Source organism: Nomascus leucogenys, chromosome 17 (assembly GCF_006542625.1).
Source record: "Nomascus leucogenys isolate Asia chromosome 17, Asia_NLE_v1, whole genome shotgun sequence".
NCBI classification, from domain to species: Eukaryota; Metazoa; Chordata; class Mammalia; order Primates; family Hylobatidae; genus Nomascus; species Nomascus leucogenys.
The window spans coordinates 56,985,694-57,006,875 of record NC_044397.1 but is presented as its reverse complement, the minus strand read 5'-3'; the positions used below and the strand labels follow the sequence as shown (position 1 = coordinate 57,006,875).

Here is a 21,182-nt window from a genome sequence, read left to right as displayed (position 1 = left end):
TTTCAAAGAAGAAGATAAGGCCAGGCGTGTTTGCTCATGCATGTAATCCCAGCACCCAGACTCCATCTCAAAACAAAACCAAACAAAACAAAAACAAAAACAAAGAAGAAGGTAAAAACATATTCCTAATCCATATGTAAGAAACAAATCAGCATGAGAGCATCGGAATCTTTCTAGAACAATGTCAAGCTGTCATGGAGTGTATGCTCCCTGAAGCTGTCTTTGGATTCAGTTTCTTTGGTTTTGGTCACAGGCTCAGGGCCTTCTCGTAACAAACACATGGCCCATGTTTAAGAGCCAACAAGACCAGCAGACAGCAGCCTGTGACGTTCCTGTTAACACACAGAAACAATTCAGATATTCAGGATCCAGTCATTTGATGAAAGGGCGGGTGGTAAATTGGGGGTTAACCTTCCTATAAAGTGTGGCCAGTGGCAGTAGAGAATCCAGTAGTTTGGAAGCAGATGAATTTAAAATACTATCTGGAAAGCAAATCAAATCAGGACCATTGAGCTGTTCTTTCTTGACTCTCATTGACCTACTTTTACGGTTTACAGACTGCTGATAATATAAAGGAAATTAAATGCCTGCAGTGAGAAGGTTCTTGATCTGGCAAAGACCCCTCGGAGTGCTCCAAACATTTTATTTAATTTCCAAAATTTCTTGATCTGTTATGTCATTAAATAAAGAGGGAGAAACAGCTAGTCAGCATGCATCATGATAAAAGCCACTTGAAGCTCACTTTTCTGTCCCACCCAGGACTAAAAAATGTCTTGCCTTTTCAAGTGGTGCTGAAGCATAAAGCATACAGTTATGACTTTCACTGCTAGGTTGAGATAACTGAAATGCAAGTGCATGGAAACTGTAAAATGGATGTGAGCATTTTCTAATAATATCAGTATGATTGACAGTGATTTTGATTAAGGAGATGTTGGTTAGCATCTCACAGAGATAGATTAGAAGATTTATATAGATGAGCTCACTTCTTCTAGGTCAGTCAGAATGAGCTCTGGTTTAGATAATAAACTCTTGCCTTGCTGAAAGGCTTTATTATCATATGACCTCCTTTTGTATGCAAATCTGCACAAGGCTGTACCCACTTAGCACTTCCATCTGGTTTATAAGAAGACACCATGGAAAATGGGTCCTGTTCACTTAAACTTAGTTGTCAGGTTGGTCTTCGTAGATCCTTAATTGCCCCCAAAATTCACATAAAGAAATTTAGCTATTCACAGAGCAGCAGGTATTTAAGCTAATAAAATAGAGCATGGGAAATCACAGTACAGTTTGACTTAACATGTCTTTAAAATGCTATTTGAGTACTGACCTCTACTGTGCTGTATTTCTTGTTTTGAAGTTGAAAGATACTGAGTAGAAAAAAACGAGTATGGGCCTTGGGCAGTGCAGAGGCTGGAAGGGTGCTGGGGTCACTGGACAATGCAAAGAATATCTGAATATGTATTCCATATCTTTATATGTTTTAGAACATTTAAAATATATATTATATGGCTTTACATTGTTAAAGAGCTCATTGAGTTTGGGGAGTAGTTGGTAGGAGACCATCCAAACACATTCTATCAGAACTTATATAGCTCCTCTCCCATTTATGCTATTATTATTACAAATTATATTTTTAGAGATTGTGTGCCCATCAGCGTTGATTTTTAAATTATTCTATTATGGAAATGCATTTAACTAAAACAGAAAAAGGAATTACAAGAAACATGTACATTTATCTTGTCATTTATATTTCTTTATATGATAATCTTAACCAGTGCTTTTTATTTTATTTTATTATGTGGATTCATAATGTGGATTCATAAGTTACTGTTAGTACTTTTCATTTCAACTTAAAGACTTCATTTAGTAATTTTGAGGCAGTTCCACTGTCAACAAGTTCTCTCAGTTTTTGTTGAGCTGTGAATATCTTAATCTCTCAAATTTTAAATGATAGTCATTTCTTCTTTATTTCTTCTTTACCGTAGAATTCTAGGCTAGCTTTTTTTTTCTTTTCATCTTTCAACACTTTGTGTATGCCATCCTATTGTGTTCTGGCCTCTGTGATGTCTGTTAAGAAAGCAACTATTAACCTTCCTGGAGATTCTTTGTACACTATGAGTCACTTCTCTCATTGCCGTCATGATTCTCCCTTTGTCTGAAGTCTTTGACAGTTTGATTATGATTTGTCTAGGTATAGATTATTTTGTATATATTATACACATAAGGATCTCATTCCTGAATATATACAACATTTTTTCTTTCAATCTTTATAACTTTCTTTTTCTTGCCTTATTGCACTGTCCAGCACTGGCATTATAATGTTGAATAGAAGAGGTGGTAATGGGGACCTTACTTTTGTTTTTGATATGAAAGGGAAAACTTTAAATATTTTATGATTAACATAGGCTGGGTGCAGTGACTCATGTCTGTAATCCCAGCACTGTGGGAGGCTGAGGTGGGTGGATCACTTAAGGTTAGGAGTTCAACACCAGCCTGCCTAACGTGGCAAAACCCCATCTCTACTAAAAATACCAAAAAATTAGCAGGGCCTGGTGGCACACGCATGTAATCCCAGCTACTTGGGAGGCTGAGGCATGAGAATCACTTGAATCCTGGAGGGAGTGGTTGCAGTGAGCTGAGATCGTGCCACTGCATTCCAGCCTGGGTGATGGAGTGAAACTTTGTCTCAATAAGATAAAATAAAATAAATAAAATAAAATAAAATAAATAAAATAAAATAATAAAATAAAATAAAATAATAAAATAAAATAAAATAAAAATTTTATTATTAACATAAATATATAGCTTCTATGGACTTGGCATACATTTTAAAATCAGATTAAGAAAGTTCTTTTATATTTGCCTTTCTAGCTTGTAAAGTATTTTTTTTTCAATTTTTGACTTTTATTTGTTTATTTTTATAAAGAATATATTTAGAGACAGGGTCTTGTTCTGTCACCCACCCGCTGGAGTACAGCAGCATGATCATAGCTCACCACAGCCTCAAACATCTGGGCTCAAGTAATCTTTCTGCTTCAGCCTTCTAGTAGGTGGGACTACATGCCCAGCTATTTTTATAAGCAATAATTTTAACACTTCATGCTTCACGATTGTTTCTCACCTTTTCTTTATACTCTTGGTATATGATGTTACATTAAATAATTTTTAAATTTATTTAAAAAATATCGAATTCATGGATAAAGTTGACTTGGTCAAAATTTAATACCCCTTTATATATCACTTGATTTAATTGGGTAACAGTTACTAAAATTTTGTGATGATTATTATATGAAATTATCTTGTGAATTTTACTTATTGTAACACATTTGCCAGGTTTGATTGTCAAGGAATAATGGCCTCAGTAAGTAACTTCGAAATTGTTTCCAGCCTGTTTTCCAGAATAGTGTATGATCCATGTAATTTTTACATAGATGTTTCAAAGAATGCCCTAATGAATGCATTTGGGTCTAAATTTATCAAAACAATTTCAACTAATGATTCAATTTCATTTTACATGTAGAAATTTTTAGGCTTTCTATTTCTTCCTTTTCTTGGTATATTGTGTTTTAAGGGATTTTTATATTCCATCTAAATTATTCCATTTCTATGCAGAAATTTGGTGCATAATATACAAAAATTTTATTTTTAATATCTATCTTAAGTGATGTTAGAATTCCTGATACTGGTATTTTGTATCAAATTATATTAATGTTACTATTCATTACTATGTTTAAAGTACTCTATTACTGTCTTAATTTTGCTTATTATTAACTTTCCAGTTCTAAAATTTTTATTTTATTTTTTAAATAGATTTCAATTTTCTCATATAATTCACCTCTTTTTCCTCTTTTTTGTTCATTTATTAATTAAACTATGTTAAAGTCTATGTCTGATAACTCTAATATCTATATCACTTGTGGGTTTATTTTTATTTTATTTGTTTTTTTATCTTATTTTTTTTTAGTGGTATTCCTGGTGTATTCATTTGCTAGGACTACTGTAAAAATATACCACTGTCTGGGTGTGGTGGCTAATGCCTGTAATCCCAGTGCTCTGGGAGGTTAAGATGGGAGGATCATTTGAGGCTAGGAGTTTGAGACCAGCCTGGGCAACATAGTGAGACTCCATCTCCACAAAACAGAAACAAAACAAAACAACAACAACAGCAACAACAAAACATTTAATTAGCCAGGCCTGATGGTGCATGTATGTAGTCTGAGCTACTTGGGAGGGTGAGGTGGGAGGATTGCTGGAGCCCAGGAGTTCGAGGCTGCAGTAAGCTATGATTGTACCACTGCACTCCAACCTCAGCTACAGAGTGAGACTCCATCTCAAAGCAACAACAACAAGAACAACAACAAAACACAAACTTAATTGCGTAAATCAGGAAAATTCATTCTCTCATGGTTCTAGAGGCTTGAACTCTGAGATCAAGCTGTTGCCATTAGTTCCTTCTGATTGCTGTGGGGGAGGGATCTGCTACAGGCCTGTCTCCTTGGCTTATAAATGGCCATCTTCTCTCTGTGTGTTTATATAGTCTTCCCTCTATGTATGTGTCTGTGTCCACATTTTCCTTTTTTCAAGGACATCAGTCATACCAGATTAGAGCCCACCATAGTAGCCTCATTTGAATTTGATTTTCTCTGTGACATTTTATCCGAAATAAGGTCATATTCCAAGGTACGGGGAGTTAGGATTCCAATATTATTATTATTATTATTATTATTATTATTATTATTTTGGATGGGACAAGATTCAACCCATAACAACTGATAGAGTTTGATTAAATGAAAACATTTAGAGTCTCTGGATGATTCTGTTTTACTTCAAAGAGAATTCTCTTTAGCTTTGATATGGAATTAGAATAGATAAAATTATCACAGAAAATTCATCTCAGAAAATGGGATGATCTTACTAAACACATTTTTTAAAGGGCTTGTCTATTTTTACATTTCTGGAGGCTTCACTGTTCAATTGCCCTGACTGAAAGCCACGTTTATTTGCCAGAGTCCCGACACCTGCGTGTCTGCTTAATGACAGTTTCCGTTATCCCAGCTGGTTATTCCAGGTTTGTTATAAATTTGATAGGTTGAGTTACTTTTTAGATTCTTAGACTTGTGTCTTGATTTCCCTCTTCAATTATACACCTGCATTACTCATACATTAATGAACATCTCAAGCATGAGACACCTAGAGTTACGGGGTTTTTCTTACTTTCTTCCCCCTGGGATATTGGCCTCTCAAGTCCTATCTGCTCTGGTAGCCCTGAATCTCAATTTTTATCTCTTCCAAAGACTAATAACAGCTTTGCTTAGCTCCTCTGCCCTTTAGCAGTCACTTTCTCCACAACATCATTACTTCTTCCTCATTGTATATGTGTGGTTAATATTTCGAGGAAAAAGGAACAAAACACTTGTCTCCTCTCAGTGAGTTTTTCTTCTTTTTGGGATTTGAATCTTTAATTCCTAGTCTTTAAATAGATTTTTCTGCATTTTATCCAGCTGTTCCATTGTTTTATGGGCTATTGAAAACAACTCCCATTTTAGCATCAATTTTGATAATAAAACAAAAGGATAATATAGCACATGGATGATATATTTGAAGCCACAGATAATATATACATTAACATTTATAAATATTCCCCTATCCAGAAAATACTTGAAAACTGAGTTTCCAGTAGACATTTTTTTTTTTTGCATAACACATATAAACATTTTATGGTACATACTTACACTTAACATTTATTCATTGTCTATCTGAATTATAAACTTAAGTGGATATTTTGTATTTTTTTCTGGCAATCTTGCTCTCTTTAGAAGAATGCATAAACAATAATACATCAGAATAATTATGGTACAAAAGCTGTTTGGAGCACTACGGAAAGATTGTAACTAAAAATTATACATGGATATTTTTATTATTTAAATATAAGGGAATGCTTTTTTAAAAGTTGATACTCTAAAGACTTAAAGGTTAAAATTTTATGACACAAGTGTGGAAACGTTCATAATAAATGTGCTAGCTGAATTTGAAAGATAGGAGAATATGGATGTAATAGAAACTAATGTAAAGGAAATTAAGTACCCAGTAGATCTTAAATTCTGTTTTCTCTTATATTTATCACATACAACAGAAATAAAAGTGCAGAATATTAAATTAGCGCTGCCAGCAATAAACTCGAGAAATTGTTCTACTGTGTAGATTAGAAGCCATTGACACGATGAGTAAGAGAATGGTATACAATGTAGAGGATGGAGAGATACATTTAAAATTTATAGCTTTTCCTGTGGGGCAGTGATGTGGAACATGAAAAAATGAAACAAAAACTCTACTAAAAAAGGTGCTGAATTGTGGTTTTTGGTACAACATTTAAAGAGCTTGCAAGTTGTCACTTTCATTTTCACAACAGGAAAATACCTTAAAAACTAAAAATTATCAACTCTTCTTAGATCCCTCAGAGACTTGAGGTCAGAAAGTAAACTACTGCCCCAGTACTAGAGAGACAGTCAGGGGACCCCCTACACCCGTGGGTTCATATCCATGGATTCAACTAACTGTGCCACAAAATATTCAGAAAAAAAGGGATGATTCTGCCTGTACTGAACATGTACAGACTTTTTCTGTCGTTAGTATTCCCTAAAAAATAAAGCATAACCACCGTTCATATAGCATTTACATTGCATTAGGTATTATAAGTCATCTAGAAATGATTTAAAGTATTTGGGAAGATGTATGTAGGTTATAAGCAAATACTACACTATTTTATATAAAGGACTTGAGCATCCATGGATTTTTAGTATCCAAGGGGAGTCCTAGAGCCACCCCCCATGGATACTGAGAAACGACTGTACTGGAAGGAAGCCCAGGACTGTGAATCAGGAGACCCAGAAGCAGAAGTCACCATATGAGGCCAGGGTCAGTAGGAACACATCAACTATAATCAAAAAGTGATGTAGGCTCAATGTGGACTAACTTGAAAGTAGCCTTGGGGGCTCCTCACTGGTGAGTATTACCTACAGGAACCCTACCAGATTCTCAGTGTGAAGACAGGGGAAAAATCCTTTCATGCTTTCAGCAGGAGGTAATTATATGGAAATATGCCCAGACCTCTGTAAAGCCTTAGAAAGACCAGCCCAAAGGGGAAACTGCTTTTCCAGAACCTAACTGACCTGGGAAAAGGGAAATGCCCAGCTCAGGCTCTAGAAGACTGAGACATGATTGTGGGAATATAGAACTCTTCCCCTCAACCACCTCCTCACCACCACATCAGTGGAGCTCCTGTGTAATAACCAGTGACTAAGAGAACTACAAGCCTCAGACTCTAAGATGGAATCTCTAGGCAAACCCAAAGACACCTGGGTATAAACACAAGGACACTAGAACTAACACCACTGAGACAGCCACCAGTAAGCACAATATAACTTCTAGTAAGACAAACTCAAACCTCACACTAAAAGCCCAAATACAGCTTAACAATAAAGAAATAGACATCATCTAAACTATGCTGTCAAACCACAATGGAATTAAACTAGAAATAAAAAATAGAAGGATAGCTTTAGAAATCTCCAAATATTTGGACATTAAATAACCTATTTCTGGGTAACACACACGTCAAAGGAATCAGAAAAGAAATTACAAAATTAAGCTTAAGTGAAAATGAAATTTAAACCTATCACAGTTTGTGGGATATAGCAAAAGTTGTGCTTAAAGGAAAATTCATGGAATTTGATGCATCTATTTTAGAAAAGATGAGAGACCTAAAATAGATAACCTAAGCTTATACATTACTAAACTAGAGGGAGAGGAGCAAATTAAATTGAAAGTAAGCAGAAGAAAAGAAATAATAAAAATTAGTGGAGAAATCAAAATTATAAAAAGGAAAATAATAGAGAAAAATCAATGAAACCAAAAGCTGAAATCAATGAACTAAAAGATGAAATAAATAAAATTGATAAACTCCCAGTGAGATTATCCATGAAAAAAAAGAGAATATAAATTACTAATATCGAAAATCAAAGATGTTATCCTTACTAATCTCATGAACATTAAAATATTAATAAGGAAATATTTTGAGCAACTCTATGCCCACATCTTTGATAACTTACTTGAAATGGGCCAATTCCCTGAAGACACAATTTACCCAAACACAAACAAGGAGAAATAGACAATCCAAATAGGTATATATCAATGAAAGAAATTGAATCAATAACTAATGACCATAAAAGCAAAAGCACTAGATTTAGGTGATCTCACTGGTGAATTCTACCATTTAAGAAAAAAATGATATCAATTTACTACAATGTCCTTTAGAAAATAGATACAGAACGAATATGGTTAACTGTTTTTATGAGGCCAGCATTACCATAATACTGAAACCAGACAAGGACATTACAAGAAAGGAAAACTATAGCCTAGTATCTCTTATGAATATACATGCAAAAATTCTCAACAGAGTATCAAATTGAATCTAACAATGTATGAAAAGAATTATATACTATGAGAAAGAAGAACTTATTCCAGATAGGCAAGGTTTGTTCAATTTTTGAAAATCAATTAATATAATCCATTACAACAATAGAATAAAAGGGAAAAATAGTTTCGTCCTATTAACAGATGCATAACAAAATTTTTCACAAAAGCCAACACTTATTCATGATACTAACTCTCAGCAAACTAGGAACAGAAAGGAAATTCCTCAACTTGATAAAGAACACTTGTAATAAACCTTCAAGTAATATCCTAAATCATGAGAAGCTAGATACCTTTCTCCTAAGTTTGGGAACAAGACGAGGATGTCCTTTCTCTCCATTCTTATCTCAATACTCTGCCAGCAAGCAGTCCTACATAATGCAATAAGATCAGAAAAGGGAGTTAAAATCACACAGATTGTGAAGGAATAAATAAAACTGTTATTGCTTGTAGATGACATGATTATATATGTAGAAACTCCCAAAGAATTGTCAAAAAATACTCCTAGAACTAATAAATATTTATATCAAGGTTTCAGGATACAATATTAATATAGAAAAGTCATGTTTCCCTATGTATCTACAATGAATAATTGGAATTTGAAATTTTAAAAACATAACATTTACATTAACAATCCCCAAAATGAAATACTTAGCTATAAATCTAACAAATTACGTGAGGAAAACTACAAAATCCTGATGAAATAAATAGAAAAAGCTCTAAATAAATAGATATTCCATGTTTTGGGGTAGAAAAACTTAACATCAACAAGATATTGGTTCTTCCCAACTTGAATGTTATGTTTAACACAACCCCAATCAAAATCCCAGTGTTACTTTGTGGATATTAACAAACTGATTTTCAAGTTTATGTGGAAAGACAAAAGGTTCATGATAGGCAACACAGTATGGAAGAACAAAGTCTGAAGACTGACATTACCTGATTTTAAGATTTACTATAAAAGCACAGTAATTCCCAGAGATAGCCCCACATCAATACAGTCAACTGATGTATGACAAAAGAACAAAGGCAACCATGTGGGCAAATAATCATCTTTGCAACAAATGGTGCCAGAACAAATGGACATCCACATGCCAGACAATGAATCTGGGCACTTAACTTATACCTGTGACAAAAATTAACTCCAAGTGGATCTATGACCTGATTGTAAAATACAAATTATAAAAGTTCTAGAAGATAACATGGGATAAAATCTAGGTGACCTTGGACATGACAATGTCTTTTTAGATACAATATCAAAAGCATGATCCATAAAAGAAAATGTTGGTAAGTTTGACTTCATTAAAGTACATTTCTGCTGTACAAAAGACACTGTTAAGAGATTAAAAAGTCAATCCATATACTGGGAAAAAATTTTGCAGACCCATGTCTCATAAAAGACTTGTATATGAAATACATAAAGAATCCTTAAAATTAAACAATAAGAAAACACACAGTTAAAACATGGGTGAAAGATATGAACAGATGTCTCACCAAAGAAGACAGATGCAAATAAGTTCATAAGATGCTCAATATCATATGTCATTGGAAAATTGCAAATAAAAGCAACAATGCAATGCATCTATATACCTAACAGAATGAGTAAAATACAGAACACTGACAATAGCAAATGTTGACAACAGAGTGGAGCAATAGGAACTCTCATTTGCTGCTGATGGGAATTCAAAATGGTACAACCACTTTGGCAGACAGTTTGACAGAATCTTATAAAACTAAATATAGTCTTCCCACCTGATTCAGCAATACATATTAATAAAAAAACAGTTTGATTATGTATGTAGGCACAGGAGTTTCACACAAAAAATAAGACTCAAGGAGCTGCCCAGATGATTGAGGCTTATGTACCATATGAGTCTAAACAATGCAAAAGGGATTTGGGGATTCTGGGCAGGGGAGGCCAGCTATGGGAAGGTGAGGGGAGGAAATGTGTGGTGGACTAGGGTTGTCTCATTATGCAGGTAAGAGTCTCTCCAGTTCAGAGTTTTCTGGGAAAGTAGCTCTCTTTCTGGTAGGGAGACATCTTTACAAATGAAAATTTCCTTTGTAAATGTGAATTTCCTTTTCAAAAGAAGACATTTATACTGAATTTTTAGGCAGTTAAGGAGAGGTAAAGAGCTTTTCCTGTGTCCTCTGGTTCTCAATTGCCTTTAGCTCAAAATAATTCATACGCCAAAGATGCCTATTTTGGGGTGACTTCTTGTATTCTTCATTTCTCATGAATTGAACCTATTATTGTGAAATGAACTAATTGTTTTAAATAAACTGCAGTGGACTTGTTATTGATGAGCAACATTTTAAAAATAGGTTGATGCCAGTTTGGGAAACTGCTGTTCTCAGCCTGTGCTGCTTCTCTCTGCAGAGACGCCGTGGACCTGTCTTCTGCTGGCACGGCAGGCGTGCTCATTGGCTACTGTCCCCAGCAGGATGCCCTGGACGAGCTTCTGACCGGTTGGGAACATCTCTATTATTACTGTAGCTTACGCGGGATTCCAAGGCAGTGCATCCCTGAGGTAAATCTTCCTGGGGTCTTCTAGAAAAAGGGACCCATTGAGGAATGCTTGGTGACCACCTCTGGCTCCAAGGCAGCTCTCTCATGCTATGAGGAGAAGGAACTGTAGTATCAGATAAACCTACCTGCAAGAGATTTTCTAATACGATTATACTGAAGAAAGCATTAAATATATTTGCCTTATTTACATTATATATTTAAAATGTATCTGTGTGAGGCAATCATGTGGTCGGAGTTAAAGCATAAATACATCATTTATAACTTTGTATCCCCCTTGCTCTTCCTCTCTAAGTGCCTTTTACATTTATTGAACTACTAACTTGTATTCAGGAAGAAAGATCACAAACTCTATTTTCAGGGCTTGTGAAAGAGTGGGCACAAATTATGTGTGGAATCTGGAGGACTGTTGGAAGGAATGACTTCCTGATGAGTGGGCGGACAGTTTCTTCCTACCAGGGATTCCTTTCTGGGTGGCCTTAGGGGAATGAAGGAGTGGCAGAAACTGCAGACCCCCATACCTCCATCACTGCCTGTGACAGGAGAGAGGCAGGTGGAACAGTGAGAGAGCAAAAGACAGCTGCCACTTCTTCTGTGCGAGTAGAGGTCAGCGAAGCAGAGCGGACAGCCTTGATTGATAGCTCAGGATCTTGTACCGTGAGCCACCAAAATTGCAGTTATTTAAGCACATTTTTACCTTTTCTGCACCTCATTATAGAAAGTCTGGGGTGCATGCTCCTCAGATTTCTGGATTCTGAACTAGAAGCAGAAATAAGTGGCTTATATGATGCGTTTGCAATTAGATTCTTCGGGAGAGGGAACATTCTAGGACTCACAGGAGATAAAACTAATAGCCTTTGCCTTCACTGGTCCATGAACATTCATTCTCTGTTCTTTTTGTATAATGCTTCAGCATTTGTTTCTTATTTATGCTTTCTAACTTTAAGTGAAACTAAACAGAATGTCTGCACCTCATTGTAAGGACTCTGGCCCCTTTTCCCATCTCCCGTCTTAATAAAGCAAAGATAACTGACCACCCCACAGAGACCTGCTGGTTGTAGTTAAACAGTTATTGGCATCCGTGACTAATTGTTGGCTCAATTTTTAATTGGCGTTTATCTCTGTCAGCTCCTCTTTGTTAGTTTTTGATGAAAGAGGCGGGTGCTTGGCAAAGGCTTTAAGCTGGCACTTTTGTTTTTTGAGGGAAACATGCTTATGAAAAAGCTCTTGTTAATGTAGGTTGGTGCTTTCTGTCATTCAGGGCAATTGTGTCTTGATATTCAGCTGTCTTACGACTTTGTTTTTCTGAACTGTTCTACCAGGAAAAGTTATTTAAATGGTAACCAATTAGGAACTGCCTTCATTTCCTTTATAAAACTGTAACTGATTTTGCAGACAGTATTGCTACTTGCTCTTGTTTCTAAGATGTCAGCACCCTTTTGCATCTGTTTCCAAAGGATTTAGCTCATTTTCTGGAAAAAAATTCTCTCTTCTATATATTTTTGGAATATTTAAGTTATAGAACAGGCATATCCATTCTGAGGTGCTTATCACAAGGTGTCCAGAAAGAATTATTATAAAATAATGGAAAATAATAGTTTTATCTTTCAGTATTTATTCCACGTCAGGTACTGTTCTAAGTATTTTACAGCAACCATATGAAGTAGATGATTATTCCCATTTTACAAACTGAGAAATTAGACACAATTTAATTGAGACACAGAGACACAGGAAAACTGAGACACCAGAGAAATTAGGCCACTTACCCATGTTCACATGGCTAGTATTTGGCAAGGTTTTGCTTTGAAACCATATAAATCAGCTCCAGGGTACAGATTCTTGACTAAGACATTACTCTGACACTTAGTTTATTCAGGTTGTTAGTTGTATAAGATGGAATTCCTGGTGGTATCAACAGTTCAGTCTTATTTTTATAACCCTGGGATGGCCAAAGAAGTGGAAACTGTGTGGGGTTAGTGCATGACTTCTCTAACACGGAGCTCCTCCTGCTGCCTGGCTTTCCATTGGGCTGGAGTTGGGCTCAACATGTGTGCCTCACCTCCAGGCTTTCAGAACTCATAGATATGGGGGTAATCTTTAGACACATCTGCTGCTCACCTTAGTTGTTTTCTTCAGGCTGCCATCTATTTTCATTGTAACATGGACAGCCACCATTGTAAGCTCTATGATTCTAGCAGAAGACCTTCTGTGCTTGCTGGGAGGCTCCTTTGTTCAGCCTTACAGTCCCCTCTTCTCCCTCCTGGGGACCTTCAGAGCCCATGCTGTGGCGGAGCCAGTCCACCTGTGCTCCCCTTGCTGGTCATGTCTAAGTATGGTCAAATTGCTCACTTCCCCAACCTTTCAAAAGTTTGATGAGGTAAGAATAAGACGCCACTTCAAAAAGCTTGAATTTAGGTTTGGCAAGTTAACAATGATTTTCAAATTTCCCATGATTTACACTGCACAGTTTTGTGCAGTGTACATATTTGAGCCTGAATTTAATTAACCTTGTAAAACATGTTATATTAAGTTATGTCACTTGGTTATTACCAAATGATGCAAGAGATGAGGGCTACATAGTCTGGGATGCTAGAGAAAATGTGTAAGAGTTCATCATGCTAGGTAGTTTCAATGTTAGTGTCATACCATAACAAACAAACAGTACTTCTAAATGGGAAGAGATTTGGCAAATTCTGTTTTAGTTTTCCCTGGTATAGAAGAGGTATGGCCCCTCATCATCTTAGTTTTGTTAATACCTGCACATTCCTACCAGGGAATATCCCTACTGTGTCTTGCTTCCCCTTATCTTCTCTAAAGACATGACTTTTATCTTTAAGTTTTCTTCCATTCACACAGTCAGTTTAGCTAGAAGGAGCTAGAAGTTATAAGATAGTAGGAATCGGGATAGGAGGTCTTCTTCAGAGGAAGGGCCAGGATAAACATTTCCATCTGAAATCCTTGGTTACCTTTCCCTACTTTACTACTCATTTTGGTCTTTAATCTCACAGAAATGTTGACCTGGCCATTATGTGTGCTAGTGGAAACACTTTGGCTTTGGAGTCCAACAGATGTATGTGTGAATCTCAGGGCAATTTATTTTGGCTCCATTGATGTTTATGGAAGTCCTACTATGTGCCAAATATGAATAAACACTGGGGATTTGCATCCCAGTGCATATCCCATTGGGATTCATCCCAAAACCAATGCATCCCCAAACGAAAGCATCCCAAAACGAATGCATCCCAGTAACTTGCCTTAAGTATGGTACAATTTCTAGAGCTTCATGAGAGAAAAATACCAAACTGCAGAGAGAGATTCTGTGAACTTTTGACATTCTGGGATTTTAGGCAGTATTTTGCCAACCGAGATTGCTAAGGCATTGCTTTTGCCATTACTTTGACAGTATTGCTGAGTGCAGAAAAGACTACAGCAAAATACTTCTTATTAGGCTATTTTCAGTTATTTTCTGACAACATGACATTCAGAAAACATTGGATCAAACTAATACATTTGTTCCTGTATACTCTGGAATCTTTCCTATGGTTAACCAATCCAGAATTTGCAGGCTGCAATATTTAACCTTTTGTGAAATTGGGAAAACATGTCATATGTTTCCTAACTTCATAAAAATATGCAATAGTAATTTGGCAAGTTTATTCAAAATGTAACTTGCATTCTCAGGTGCATTTCTCCAGAACCAGGTACATATATTATTATTTTTTATTTTATTTGTCAGTTTATCAGTTTTCATTTATGTATTGCTAATCCTTGAATAACATGGATGAGAGTAACTAAACATTTCTTTCTAATACATGCACACATGCACACATTTTCATTCTCTTTTTCTTGTAATATTTATACATCTAAAAATAACCAAAAAAATCATTTTCACAATTTGTCATTTTTGCCAGCCTCACCACTGTTAGTACAGCAGGTCCCCAAATAACATTGTTTAGTTCAACATTGTTTCATTACAATGATGAGGAAAATAAAATTGATTTTCTGCCAGGACCACTGTTGGAGAGGAGTTTGCACGCTCTCCCCATGGCTGCATACATTTTCTCCAGGTACACTTGTTTTCTGTCATGTCTCAAAGCTGTGTACATTAGTTCCTTTGGTGTGTCTATATTGAGCCCATGTGGGTGAGTATATGTGGGCGTGTGAGTGCACCCTGTGATGGAATGGCATGCTGTCCAGGGCTGGTTCCTGCCTTGTGCCCTGAGCTTCCAGGATAGGCTCTGACCACCGTCAACCCTGAACTGGAATAATTGAGTAAATCATGTTTTTGTTAATCTTTCACAAATGTGTGTGTAGCTCACATTTATTTCAGTGTTTGCTATTAGAAGTGTTTTTTTATTTAGAAGTTTGGAGATGTTTCTGTGACCAGACATATGACATAGGAACTTTTATTTCTATCAATCAGCTTATGGTAAAATTGGTTTCATTAAATGTTGATTTGGTTAAAGCAGTCTCCAAGATCATATAGATGACATTAAGTAAGGACTGCGTTGGCTTTTTCCCGACAGATAAAGCTTTCTAACAGCGTCTATCATGCTCTTAGTTTTCTTCTCTTTTATGGGGACACGTGCCTCCTTTTCCAAGAAGCCTCCCTGGTTTCCTTCCTTCATCTCTCATATGAGTGTTTATCTAGCACTGATTTACACTTCTTGGCCATTCTTCTCTGAGAAAAATTTGGATGAAGCTACATTACTACTTCTGTTATCTCTTTAATCCCTGAAATGCCAGGCATTTATATTTCTTCATTTATATGGCCCTTCCCTTAATATTTGTGTTTATTTGCTTGTGATGAATAAAATGTTTTGTTATGATATTTTAAAATTCACTTGAGTGAATTTTTATTCAACTTGGATAATTGAAATAATTGTTCTGAATGGAGCCAGGAAAAAGGATGATTCATATAAAACATTCTGGGGAAAGTGACTTTACTTTCAATAAGACCAACTACTGGCCTTGAGAAGATTTTCTTAGGCAGATAGCAGGAGATTAAATATTTCATCTTTATGTATCTTTTGGGTCTTCAAATCTGCATTTCCTAGAATTATACTATTTTACCATAAGACCAGTCCTTGAGCCACTTCATTCATTTGCAATATATTTTGAAGTTGCACAAGTAAAGCCATATAATAATTTCTGTTGAAAGATTTTACTGGAGGGCATAATGATTATCCTAATATTTGTGGAGGTTCTTAATGCTTCATTATCATTATTGTTATTATCCTAACTTTTATGTACTTGTCAAAAAGAGTATACACGTTAGTTTATATTTATTCAGTTATTTGGGATGCACAATTATTAACCATCTTTTTAGTCCTATAGAATTTTTCCCTCTTCTAAATCTGAATTAAAATATGATCTCGGTCAATTTGGCTATATGATGATATCTAAAAAATAAATCTATATTAATACTTCTATGGTCATAAGAGTTAAATAAAATTGTTTGGAAAGTTTTTAAATTATGCTAAGTTGGAAACAAAAAAATTGCTTACCTTGGACCCCAAGAAGAATTAATCCAGCATAAGAGACAGAACTGGAAACAAAAAATATAGTGTGGTACAAATTACAGTGGGAAATGCTAAATAAAAGTGTTCTATAGACACATATAATACACAGAAGAGGTGAGACATAATAACACACAGAAGAAGTGACAATTATTTTTTCTGGTGAGAGATATGGGCTGGGCCTTCTAGGATGTGGGACAAGCTGGCAGGGTGGAAGGCAGGGAAGAAGAAAGAAGCTGTGAACCCCAGGCTCTTGGGTACAGTCTGAACTCTCCTGTGGCTGGAGGGATGAGGTTTGACAAATGCTGCCACCATCCTTGGGACTTGGCAAAGTGGTTTTCAGCAGTTACAAATAAGAAATATTTCCCATTCTCCTCCCCACCTCTAGTTACTTTATAAACCAAACTCTGAGTTTGCAAACATTAGCAGTGGCTTCTCAATGTCAAAGGGATATTTCTTTCCTTGTGTTAATATTGAAAATTCCCTCCAGCCATAAAAACGAACAAAATCACATCCTTTGCAGCAGCATGAATGCAGCTGGAGGCATCATCCTAAGCAAATTAACACAGGAACACAAAACCAAATACCATGTGTTCTCATGTATGGGGGGAGCTTAACATTGGGTACACATGAACACAAACATGGCAGCAGTAGACACATGGGAATCCAAAAGTGTGGAGGGAGGGCATGAGACAAGGGGTGAAGAAATACCTGTTAGGTTCCATGCTCACTACGTGGGTGGGATCATTAGAAGCCCAAACCTCAGCATCACACAATATACCCATGTAACAAACCTGCACATAGACCCCCTGAATCTAAAATAATAAAATTTTCTACTTCAGTTGTGTTCTCCCTTTAAGTTTTGACACCTCTATTAGTTTCATTCCCATTTATTTCCTTCTCAGTTTTCTTTTTGGCATACCCCCCTCTGCTTACCTCAACATGGGTATTTATCTGGACCCCCAACCTTGAGTGTGTTTCTTGCCCACTCTGCTCCCTGAACTCTAGATGTGATTATTCTGACCATCACTTAGATGTCTCCAGCTGCAGAAAACTCCCACCTGTTCACTCTCAATTACTGCCTGTATGGTGAAGGGGGATGTTTCAGGAGATGTACTTGATTGTATGTGTGCAGGTGGGCAGGGTTAGTGGGAGGGAGAAGCAGGAATGAGGACTGAGACCAGCTGTCTGATGGGCACTTTGGTGATTGCTGGTGTGCACATGGACATGCCTCTCTTCCAGGTTGCTGGAGACCTCATCAGGCGCTTACACCTCGAAGCCCATGCGGACAAACCTGTGGCCACCTACAGTGGGGGAACCAAGCGGAAACTCTCTACAGCCCTGGCCCTGGTGGGGAAACCTGACATTCTTTTATTGGTGAGTAGAGAAATATCAATATCTTGGAATAAGACACATATTGCATATTGATTTATAAACTGATTTTAAGAGTTTTTCTGGGAAGTAACTTCAGAACTTGCAAAGCTGGTTCTACAAACTAGTAAACTGTTTTGCCATAAGCCAACATTTCCCAAATGTCATTTGAATTTTACAGAAATAAAACATTTATCTTTTGCTAGATTCACTTATATTTGTCAAGCTGAAAATTCTATAAAATTTTAGCATTAAAACAGTGTTTTAAAAGATTATTAGAATTCATCTATAATCTGAAAACCAATTATGTTTTCCTCTAGAATATTGCTTTTATGTATTTTTCTGTATGTAGATGTATGTTTATCACAGCAGTAGTGACACCTGTCATGGTGAATCTTAAAGATGGGTGTTGAGAGTGAAGGATGGATATGATGTTGAGAGTAGGGAAGAAAACTCCAGCAAGAGGGTAGAGTATATGCAGTAGTCTTGAGACAAGGTGGTCTACAATCAATCTGGGAACTGCAATTAATTTGATTTGAATGAATCAAAGCATTGAGGCAACAATTGTCAAGAAATGGAGTTAATTGTCTTGCATTTCATAAAACAGTTATAACTGTTAATACAAGTAATGCCATTGAAAGAATAAATAAAGGCTATTGTTACATGCCATGAATTGGATTCTAATCACTAGAGTGCGTCTTTGGACTTCACACCGGTAGAGAGTCTGAGGGGTGTCAAAAAGTGTGGAAAACAAAACAGATTCCTTTTTTTCTATCTTTCTTCGTCAAATGAATACACCCTTTTAGTGGGGTAGTAAATGGGGTTTGAGAAGGTCTGTGTGGGAAAATGGTCTCATCGTTTGCTGATTGTCTCCTGGAAACTCACCTGAATATTCTTTTTAGGTGCCATAAGTTTGCTTTTGCAATGTCCAAATTCCTGGACTATTGTATAGTTTCATATTCCGGAATCTGATAAAAACTACCATTTGCACAATCCTGAAGTGTACAAATTACATTTTATTTTCAACATGAGGCAGGATTATGTTGAGTAGTTAACAAGATGTGGGCATTCATTACTTTCTGTGGAATTTCCCTTTGCCCAGCCTCTTACAATACATCTCCTCAGTTGGATGAAGGGGCCTCAGCTCTGTAGCCATGACCTGGCTCACTGCAGACGCTGACATGCTTTTCTTTGATACATCCTTGCTCTCAGCTTTCCGTGGATGCCCAAACCTGTGACACAGTGGTCAAGGTGGGGCCTCTGGAGTTTGACTGACAAGCATTGAATTTTGCTTCTGCAGCCACCCAACACTTGGCCTTGTATGTTCTATGCCTGCTTCTTTCTCATCTGAAAATTGTCCTGATAATAGTGTCTGTCTCATGAGGTCATTGAAAGCAGTAAATAAAATAAACTGCATTAAGCATATAGCCCAGTGTCCAGCAGATGGTAAACCACAGTAAATATTCATGACTATGATGATGGTTACCGTTCAGAGCAATAGGTTAAAGAGATTTGCTGCCGGGCCTTTGGAGTTCTCAACAGAGACTAGAAGTGACTGTCAGAGCTGACATCAAGGAGGGAATCAGGAAAACGTAAATTACACATCCAACTGTCATACTGAGCATTGCGTGATCACACCTTTTATTTACTTATTTTTATAACTAGTACACTTACATAGCTTGATTTGCAGAAAAGACTAGATATTTATTTTCCTTTTTAGTGCTTCTCCCCCCACCCCTACTGCTTCCCATCTGTTTCTTTCTTTGGGGAAGTTTATGAACCTAAGCTCTTAAGAAATATGTGTTTAGTACTCCCTGGCTAATAAAAGCACAGAAATACATCTTACAGTTTGGCAAGATTTCTCTAGAAGTGGTTCATATAAGAAATGCTTTGGTGTCTATTGAAGGAGAAAGCTTCAAGTTCTAAGAAACATCAATTTATTTGATGCTGCTAAATAAATGAAGCCTTTTTCTGCTATCATATGTCTTCCTAGGGGATATCATTCTGAAATTTTATGGAGGTGGAAAATTCATTTTAAAAATATCAAGGTTGGCTTACCTAGCCAGATCATGGAGGAGAACCAACCTGACATGAAAATATAGCCCAATTCCCCACCTCTCAGTTTTATGGAGGTATAATTAACCAATAAAAATGGTATATATTTAATGAATTCAACATGTGTTTTGATATACATAAATATTCCGATGTGATGACTACAATCAAACTAATTAACATATTGATGACATCACATAATTGCCATTTTTTTCCCCTGTGTGTGATGAAAACACTTAATATCTACCCTTTTAGCAAATTTCAAATATGTAATACAGCATCATTACCTATAGTCCCTCTCTTAGTTCACTGTGCTGCTATAACAGACTGGATAATTTATAAAGAACAGAGAACAGAAATTTGAGTTTTGGAGTCTGGGAAGTCCAAGATTAAGGCACTGCCAGGTCCAGGTGTCTGCTGAGTATGCCAACCCTGCTTTCTGAACCCTGTGCCCTCCAGAGGGTAGGAATAGGTATCATCACAAGGCAAAATTCAGAAGGGCAAAAAGAGGTGAATGTCCTTCATCACGTCCTTTTATAAGGTCACTTAACCTTATAAACTCATTCACCTCCCAAAGGTCACACCTCTCAATACCATTTCATTAGGGATTGAGTTTTAACATGAATTCTCCAGGGGACAAAACATCCAAACTGTAGCAGCCCTATATGCTGTATATTAGGTCTCGAGCACTTGTTTGTCCTGTATAACTGAAATTTTCTGCCTTTTGATAAGTCTCTCCCCATTTCCACAGCCTGGCACCTTTCTACTCTCTCTTCCTATGTGTTCAACTTTTTAATATTTCATTAAGAAGTAGTGTTTTTCCATGCATGGCTTATTTCACTTTATGCTTGGCATAAAGTCCTCCAGATTCACTTATGTTGTTGAAAATGGAAGGATTTCCTTATTTTTCAGGCAGAATAATATTTCATTACACACACACATACACAGTGAGAGAGAAGAGAGAGAGAGAGAGACAAGGAAACAGAGAGAGAGAGAAAGAGAGAGAGAGACATATACATTTTCTTTTCCCATTTATACACTTAGGGATGCTTAGGTTGTTTCTATGTCTTGGCTTTTGTAAATAATGTTATCATGAATATAGCACTGCAGATATCCCTTCCAGATATTGATTTTATTTCCTTTGGATACACACACAGAAGTGGGATTGCTGGATCAGTGGCAGTAGTATTTTTAATTTGTAGAGGAACCTCCACACTGTTTTCCATAATGTGTGTACATTTACA

The 21,182-nt window shown here is 36.4% G+C and overlaps 1 protein-coding gene across 1 annotated transcript in view; it reads left to right on the top strand.

The window, feature by feature from the left end:
- The window catches only part of ABCA13 (ATP binding cassette subfamily A member 13), a 489,071-nt gene that overhangs the window by 405,472 nt on the left and 62,417 nt on the right, over positions 1–21,182 (top strand). The window contains exons 56-57 of the mRNA XM_030795834.1: positions 10,850–11,000; positions 17,758–17,892. Coding sequence (XP_030651694.1) covers positions 10,850–11,000; positions 17,758–17,892 — 286 coding nt within the window. The remainder of the gene's footprint in view (positions 1–10,849; positions 11,001–17,757; positions 17,893–21,182) is intronic.